Genomic DNA, 9,115 nt, shown 5'->3' on the forward strand with positions numbered 1-9,115 from the left:
GTTGGTAAGGGAGGTTGTTATGGAATGAGAGGAGGAGTTCACATATGTAAATGTAGAATTAAAAGATTTGGAAAATATTTTGGCTATCATTTGGTCCAAATCTTTCTTGTAGAGGTTCTTTAAAAGGTCTAATCCAAAATTTGAGAAGCATTTAAGCTTGAGTGTAACCTAGTCCAATGTTCTCTTCACCCATCAAACATCAGTGTCACTTTCAGAGGTCATTTTCTACTCTGTCCACTTCCTCCCCCACCCCATCCTACCCTCTCTTATTCCACCCAAAATGGTCTGATGAATCAAAGAAAAATGCTTACAAACTAATGACCATAATTAGAAGTTAAACAGGAGATCAAGAAAAATGAATGGCCAAGAAAGACTGATCATCATCTCATGAGAGGGATTCCTTATTTAACCATAAATCCATGCTTGTTCAACACTAGCCAACAAACAGAAAAAAGAGAAATATAAAAGAAAATTGTCAGAGTTTAATGTAAATTAGCATAGGAATATACAGAGACAAAGAAAATCCGAGTTAGCTAATAGTAACATAACAAATTAAAGAAAGCTTTCTTTACTTTATAAATACCTATTCCTTAGTGCAAACTCTCTTCCATTTTTTGCATCTATATATCTATCCTCTGCAGATTAATTTGCAAGGAAGAACTAAAAACTTTCTGTACTCTCTATTTTCATCTTCCAACCCTTTCTTTCCTTACCAGGTTAGTCATCAGCTGAAAATATTCATAAACCATGTCCAAAATTACCTCACTTAATTCCCTTGCATTTTCTATCAAATTTAAACCATTTATTGAATGTAACTGCAAATATGGGGTTGGGATTTTAATTCATTCTTTCCAGTATTAGGAAAGTGTGATCTCCAAATTCTTTTCCTGTTTTTCTTAGTATCTATAATTACTTCATTCCAAATCTTGATCAAGTTTTCTCACATATGTTTTGATATGTAGGTGAAAGTATGGACTTCCAAAGTGATCTAACAAGAGAGATCTCTCCACAAAGGAAACTGGGAAGAGGAAAGATTGAGATCAAACGGATCGAAAACACAACGAATCGTCAAGTCACTTTCTGCAAGAGACGCAATGGTTTACTCAAAAAGGCCTATGAATTATCTGTGCTCTGTGATGCTGAGGTTGCTTTGATTGTCTTCTCAAGCAGAGGCAGACTCTATGAGTATGCCAACAACAGGTACTTATATTAACACAAGTCTTGAAATTTAAAAGAAAAAAATTGAAAGTTTTAATCTTTGTACATCTTTTGATGTCAAGTTTTCATCTTTGAAAGGTCCTTCCTTTTCTTCCACATTTCTTATTTTTCTTTGCAATTTTATTTGTCTTCCTTTAGAAGGGGAACTAATTGTTTTTTTTTGTTTTAGAAATTTGCTATGTGTTTGCTTAGAAAGATCTGAACTCCCAAAGAACAATAACAGTTACTATATTGTTGTGAAATTTTTAGACTTTGAGTTTTTCTTTCTATCAAAGAATGAGTTTCCTTTCCTTTTTTTTCGTTAATGGTTTTGTTTGTTTCCTTCAATTTGCTCTATTTTGGGGGTAGTTTCTCTTTTTATGATCCCATTTTCGTTAATAAACTTGTAGATATATAGATCTGTTTGTTGTAAGAAAGAGTAGAAATTTAGGAAGAAGTACTCTATCAGAACTCTGAGATCAGCATACTACTTTCTTCCTCCATTGCTGCTAAGTTTTCTCTGACTCTCTCTCTCTCTCTCCTCTTTCTCTCTCTCAAAAATTAAGCAAGAAAGCTGTCGAGTTCTAATTCGTCCATTTGCCCCATACTTTAGACGCTACAATTAGATTGATATGGGTTTTGGATCTTGTAGTATAGTCTTTTTTACAAAAACATGACATATAATTCTTTTACAACCAATCAAAACAAAGATTAGGGTTTTGTACTTCACTAATAGCACTGCAGTACTATTTTGTCTTGAGTATTGGCAGAGTCAAACTTGCCCTAATTAGGGTTTATTTTTGCTAGGAATATTAAGGCTATTTTTTTTCAAATCTCTAAATATTTGCTTTGCTCACACATTCAAGCGATTTTTTCTTGAAATAAATTGTGGAAAATAACCAATCAGAGTTCAAAGCTCAATTATAGAAAAAAGTTGACATTCTTCTCAGTGTCTCTCTCCCCTTTTCTTTACTTCACTTCTTTTATATTTCTTGAAATGTTTTACACCGTTTAGGAAATGGGGTCATCTACACTCTAGCTTTAGAGTTTTAGAAGCAAAATTTGTTGGGGTTGGGGTGGTTGGTGTAAGTTTTGTCTCAGTTACAAGAATCTTTGGTCACGTCATACAAGATTTTACACTTGTTGACAAATCTGCTGAGAAAAGACATATTATAGTAATGAGGGAATGGTTTTTTTTCCTTCTCTGAGCTCTCTCTTAATTTCTACCTCCAGTACTGAAAAAAAGAAAACATGACTACCCCTATATTTTTTTCTTTGAGATATCTCAGTTTAATGCTTTTGCAAAGGTTCTGAAGCTGTTGGAACTTAAACAGCAAAGAAACAGAAGTGTAAGAAAGAAAAGTTCTAAACCAATGAAAATTACTTAAACTAGGGTAGACTTAGCTAGGTTATCAAATACTTGAAGAGGATCTTGTGCATAGATATATTTGCGTTAGACACGAGATTTTTTATTATTATTATGATTAAAAAAAAAGGAGTTTTGAGTTGTAGGGTGTGTTGTCAAGAAAGAGATGAGACATATATAGATCCGTACAATTTTTATTCTCAACCAATGAGAGAGTTCTGAACTCTCTGGCTTTCTTTCTTGCATGGCATTGGCTGCTGAAAATGGACGGTTCTGATGTGATCAGATCAGATCATGAGACAGACAAGACTGGATCATACTATTCACTTTACCTTACAACAGTGTAAAAAACGTTGTGTAGATTGTTAAGTTAATGCCATGTTCCTTTTGGGGTTCTTGAAACAAAACCCTAGGTGGGTAAAAACCTAAAGTGGATGGGTATTACCCAAGGAATAACTGGTACTTATGACGTGGCACAAATCAGGACCGTTAAAACAGTGGACCAATCATGTTGTGGGAAATTGTGCCAGCTTGGCAGAGAGCAGCCAATCAGTAGCTCGACGAAATTAAGGTAGTAGCAGACTAGGAAATGTGAGTCATTCCTTCAGTGTGTTGGTTCATTTCTTTCAGTCTTAGGTCTATAGTACTAGAAAATTTTATATCAATGTCATGTTTGAGTGGACAGATGGAGTCTGACTCAAAGCAACATTTTGTTTTGTTGGTTTATTTTTCAGCTTTGCGTGTTGTCCTAAATTAGCAAGAATTAAGGTTTATTAAATAAGAAAGTATCTAGATTTTCTTTACCTTTTGAACAAAAGGGAAGTGGTTAAGACGCTGTTTCTAGTGTTTCCTCGAAGTGAACAAGCACTCGTGTCTAAGGAGATCTTAAAGTTGAAACCTCTCTCAAACCTTAGATTACATATGAACTTCTGTACACAACTTTGGGAAAACATGATTTTGTGTAGTTTAAAAATTTATTACTCCTTGTACCAATTTATGCGAAGGAGTTCAGAGTAGAGGGTGTACATGGTTTTCGATATGACTTCAGGCATAATTTTTTCAAAGTTTTTAAAAATAAAATAAATACATTTGAAAACAACGTGAAAAGTACTAGTACATTTCAACATAAATAATTCAAATATTCCATAATAATTTGAAAAAATCCTAATCAAAGTGAATTATTTGACTACCAGATAGTAACACATTCACATAAAATGGGATGGACAGGGTAACTTTGACGAAAATATAGTAAATTTGATTCGCAACATGGTATGTCATATGTGCGTAAATGATTGATATCATCATATCAGTATTAGTTTTCGAAGATGTGAAGTTGATTTATTCTTTGTTTGGATATTATTGAAGGAAAATGAAAGCTAAATCACTAAAACTTATGAAGTGATCAATAAATGATATAGTATTATGTTTGTTCTGTTTGAGCTTCAAAAGGAAATAAAGAAGGTAAATTCTTCCTCAATGGCGAGAAAATTTTACCAATTTCCTTTCTTTTTTCTTGGTCAAACCAAACAAGGAAATGTAAAATGTTGCCATTTTCTCTTCCTTTCTCGTCTCTTCCCCAGTATCCAAAGTACAAACAAGGAGTCAGTCTTTCTATTTCATTGGCAAAAATTTCCATTGCTTTGTGCAAATTTGCTAATTTCTTTCTCTCTTTTCCTCTCTTATTTTCCCTTCGATTTCTGCCTTTAGAATTCAGATTTAGCTGTCGTTAAGAACACATATTTAATTACTGCTTTATCTGCCCCGGAAGGTATGTTTCCTTGAGATGCTTGTTGTTAATAGCCAAATTCAACCAGCAAAGGATGTAGTGAGATGTTGGAATCACTTCACCCTTAACCGAAAGTCTCGCATCTCAGCTTTAAATTATTTTTAGTAAGAGTGTTTTACCCCTTAGTGGGCACACTCGAATCTAAATTAGTCAGGTCAGATACGAATATGGCTAACCATAAAAAAGATAGCCAAATTGAGGTGAAATGGCACATTGCAGCCTTTTTGAAGAAACTCCCTCAAAGTAAATGCCTTTTTTCCTTCTTTTGAATAGCTAAGCAATAGTACAAATTTATATACCTCACCTAGCAAATGATTTGTACAAGCAAGTCTTCTATAATATTTGTAATTGTCTTACCTAATCTCACAGTTCTTCGAGAGGAATCGAGATGTATCCTATTCCTTAGTACAGAAAATTCCAGATCTGCTCGTCTTTCGTGTTTCGTGTGGAGCTGGAGAATATACTTGCTCTTAAATTTGTGTTTCTTGAAGTGTGTTTAAAGAGAATAGGCTTATAGGTAGGATACAGCGCACTGTATGAAGAATGGAATTTAGGGTGCAAAAAATATACAACAACCCAGTATAATCTCACTAGTGGGGTCTGAGGAGGGTAGTATGTACGCAGACCTTACCCCTACCCTGGGGTAGAGAGACTGTTTCCGATAGACCCCTGGCTTCCTCCCTCTAAAAACTCTTCCACCTTGCTCTTGGGGTGACTCGAACTCACAAATTCTTGGTTGGAAGTGGAGGGTCCTAACCACTAGAGGAACTCACTCTTGTCTAGGGTGCAAAAAATATGAATTATATAAAGGGTCTTTTTGCTGTCCTCTCTTAAATCTTATCATTTTGACGGCCATTAAAATATAGTGAATCTTGTGAATGTCATTCTTTCTAGTTACTTAGCTTGGATATTTGCGTGTAACGGAAATATCTGATTTCGTCTGTTGATAGTTTATATGATTGAAAAGAAAACTATTCTAACATTTCAATGGTGCAGTGTGAAAGCAACAATTGAGAGGTACAAGAAAGCTTGTTCAGATTCCTCAAACACTGGTTCAATTTCCGAGGCCAATGCTCAGGTATATAGTAGGAGTAAATAATTTCAACCATTCCTCTCTCATCTCTTACAACAAAGTAAATTAGGGTAAACTTCATGCCTATACTGTTATGACAAATTTTATTAACCTAAATAGCCGTCACCTAATTACTTAAACTTAAAATTGTCGATAGATATAAAAAAATATAAATAATTCATATGTAATATGTGCATTATTGTGTATAATTAATGTATAATTTTTGTATACCAACTAAGAAAAGTAAAGAATGAATATGTCTGGCTATTTGTATAAAGACCCCTTTTAATTATGAGAATGGGGTGGTTTCTCCTATCATATGTTGGAAAAGAACAAGATAATGCAAAAAAAGGACTTGTCTCTTCATTTTTTTAAATAGTATATAATATTTAAAAGCAGTAGATTACTGTTTGGTTATTTTTCCTACTTACAAATTGAAACTTATTCCAATGAATAATAAAATCTCGTTCTTAATATATTCCCTCCATTTCACTTTGTTTGTCGCAGTTTGACTTGACACAAAATTTAGTAAAAAAAGATTTTTAAAACTTGTGATTTTAAATATCTCATAATATTTGTATGACTATAAAATGTTTCTTTCCTAGTTAGAAATGCTGTTCTGGATTTTATAAGCAGTTGTAGGTCTACATGCTTGGGCATTCCAATGTGTATCTTTCCTTCTTCCTTCTTTGAGCTGTAACTTCTCATTTGATAATAAAAGGTGTTTTAGTTACCAAAAGAAAATATTTGGAGCTTAGTCTCGAACATACCATAACATTAGTATAATTATAAATGTTTTTTATTAAGGAGTGATTAATTTAGTAACAAAATGGCACCTCTCCTCTAATGTTGTCCACTTTACTGAATCAACTGTTGTAATCTATTTGATTTTGAGAGAATTGGTGTAGCTACTACTTATAACACTTGGATCATTGTAAGTTAAAAGCTTAAAATCGAGATTTGAGTAGATTTCTAAGAATTTAGGAAAAGATTATGATTGCTCAATGCTACTGATCAGGGTAAAACAATTTAGTGTATGACACTGAAATTGCTTTAGTAATTGAAGAAAGCACTACTAAAAGAAGAGAACTCATTGTAGGAGCACATTTGAATCTCCAGATTCATTTTAAAAGAAGTTAAATGCCCTCTTTTACACATACATAAGACTTCTCAAAGCAATATGCGTCATACATTATATTACAAGTTGCAAGCTAGATGGATTCATAATATATAGCTTCATAAGCTTTTGTGATTACTGTAAAAATGTTGCTCAATCAATCCCAGTATTATCAGCAAGAAGCCTCCAAACTGCGCGCACAAATTGGAAATCTGCAGAATCAGAACAGGTAAAATTTTAGTGTTTTTTGTTTCTTTTCTTTTCCAATCCCATGTGTTTTATTAGTCTAATTGTGTCCTTTGTTGCTAATAGTACTCCTTACGTTTATTGCATTGATTCAGGAACATGTTGGGTGAATCACTGGCTGCACTGAGCCTCAGAGATCTGAAGAATCTGGAACAAAAAATTGAAAAAGGCATTAGCAAAATCAGATCCAAAAAGGTGCTTAACTTCACTATTTTCTTATGAAATTTTCAATTTTGTTTAGTGACAATTTGTTCTGATTTTCACAACACTGTTCTATTTTCAATTTCCTGTAATGGCATTATTTTCTAATTTCTAACCTTCCATTCTCAAACTACAGAATGAGCTGCTGTTTGCTGAAATTGAGTACATGCAGAAGAGGGTAAGTCGTACAATCTTTCTTCTAGTTACATTTTCAAGATAGTCCTTTTTGGTCATAGTACTCCTATTTTCATGCCAAAATTGTAACATAAGTTAATGGACAGCAGGAAATTGATTTACACAACAACAATCAGTACCTGAGAGCAAAGGTCTGTTTCTTTCTCTTTAACTTACTAATTACTAGTCCTTAATTAGGTAACTTATTCTGCAGAAAGTCAGTTATTTTGTAAGTAAATAAATTGAACAGATTGCTGAAACTGAGAGAGCTCAGCAGCAGCAGCAGCAGCAGCAGATGAACTTGATGCCAGGGAGTTCAAGCTATGAGCTTGTGCCTCCACCTCATCAATTTGATACTCGAAACTATTTACAAGTTAATGGTTTGCAAACCAACAACCATTACACTAGACAAGACCAACCATCTCTTCAACTAGTGTGAGTACACTCACTCCTTCCTTATTAACCACTTCATCAAAAACTTTTTTAGAAAGAAAAAGAAAAACGGTGAAATTTAGGACAAAGAATATACTTTCTTGAAAGAGGAAATAGACTGCAAATTTCAAAGGTGGTACATGTTGGGACTTTGAGGGTGTGTCGTGAAAATATAAAATATTAAAAAATATTTTCTGGTATTTGATTGGTCAGTAGAAAATATTGGAGTATTTGTAAAAATATATAATAAAAATGTAGTAATAATATTAGCAAATCGGAGAGTGTTCCAATAAAACTACTATTGATCTGTACTAGAGTAGAGATTAATATTAATGTCCAAGTATTAGTTGAACCAAATAATATGAAGCTTAAGGTAATTATAAGGAAAATGACTTTCCCTCATAAGTGATCATACCAAATATCAGAATTACAATGACTTTTTTATGAAAAACAATTTCCTTCCTACCAAATCAATTTTACTAATGATAGATACTAAGGTATTTCTTTTCCTGAGCAGCTAATATGGTTGAAAGTCTTCTATGTTTTGTGCTCTACATCTTAACCACAAGAGAAGACTACTATTAAGCCTGAAGATTCTTGGAAGTGAAGATCAACTTAATTATGTATACCATATTATATTACTTGCTGAATGAGCTGAGACTCTTCAATGTTGTATGTTAAGTGGATATGTATTTTTTACTTGATGTTCCTTGTCTGGCAGTGTACTATGAGGAATTACGCTTGTTATTATTAAGTTGACAACTACTGTTTATTTTGCTCAATTATGTTCTTCTTTTAGTGCTAATTTGGAAGTTTTATCTCACTCCATAAGGAAGAGAATACTATCTCTTCACCTTTCTTCTTATTACTTGCATTATTTGCATTAATTCAGCTTCATATAATATATAGGATCTTTACCTTCTAACAAAGACATATATTAATGCCAAAAAACATAAGGCACTGGTGTATGGTCGCCAGCCCTCTGAAATTGAGGAAAGGAAAAGAAAAGTAGCAGATTTTCAGATTTTCCTTTCCCTCATTTGGTTTGCGCAGAAAAAGAAGGGAGGGGGTTAAATAAAGAGTTAATACCCTAAAACCTCCTTAAACTGTCATGTTTTTGTCAATTTCCTACTTAAACTATTCGGTGTCTTCAAAATCCCCCCGAACTATATTGCCCTTCATATTTAAACTCCCTCGTTGCTTACCTGGCATCAGTGGCGGAGCCAGAAATTTTATTAAGGGGTGTCAAAATATATAAAAGTAAATATACCAAAAAATTAAGGGGAGTCAATATATAACATACATACATATAAATTTATTTTTTTACCTACGTGCACATTGTATTTTTTTCGCAAAGGGGTATCATTTGACACCCCTTCCTATAAGGTGGCTCCGCCACTGTCTGGCATAACATATGTACACACTCGCTTGGGAGCGCGTGACAACTGAAAAAAGCCATCAAAATGGTCCACCTAACATAATGTAATGGCTTTTTATTTTTATTTTTTATAAAGAATGTAATGG

General features: G+C 33.4%; 1 protein-coding gene across 2 annotated transcripts; it reads left to right on the plus strand.

The window, feature by feature from the left end:
- The first annotated feature begins 501 nt into the window (after nucleotides 1-501).
- On the plus strand, nucleotides 502-8,373 carry LOC107812878 (floral homeotic protein AGAMOUS). 2 transcript variants are annotated; one of them, XM_075233718.1, is made up of 9 exons: nucleotides 502-716; nucleotides 963-1,200; nucleotides 5,346-5,427; nucleotides 6,706-6,767; nucleotides 6,880-6,979; nucleotides 7,122-7,163; nucleotides 7,267-7,311; nucleotides 7,410-7,594; nucleotides 8,109-8,373. In XM_075233718.1, the coding sequence occupies exons 2-9, from the start codon at nucleotides 971-973 to the stop codon at nucleotides 8,110-8,112; spliced, it is 750 nt and encodes a 249-aa protein (XP_075089819.1). In that variant the 5' UTR covers nucleotides 502-716; nucleotides 963-970; the 3' UTR covers nucleotides 8,113-8,373.
- Nucleotides 8,374-9,115: the final 742 nt, after the last annotated feature.

Source organism: Nicotiana tabacum, chromosome 17 (genome assembly GCF_000715075.1).
Source record: "Nicotiana tabacum cultivar K326 chromosome 17, ASM71507v2, whole genome shotgun sequence".
NCBI classification, from domain to species: domain Eukaryota; kingdom Viridiplantae; phylum Streptophyta; class Magnoliopsida; order Solanales; family Solanaceae; genus Nicotiana; species Nicotiana tabacum.

Excerpts from the sequence above, each read along its gene's own strand:
- LOC107812878 (XM_075233718.1), top strand. The coding sequence starts at position 971 with ATGGACTTCCAAAGTGATCTAACAAGAGAGATCTCTCCACAAAGGAAA. Across the intron at positions 6,768-6,879 it reads AATCTGCAGAATCAGAACAG|GAACATGTTGGGTGAATCAC; the intron begins GTAAAATTTTAG and ends GCATTGATTCAG. Across the intron at positions 6,980-7,121 it reads GCAAAATCAGATCCAAAAAG|AATGAGCTGCTGTTTGCTGA; the intron begins GTGCTTAACTTC and ends CTCAAACTACAG.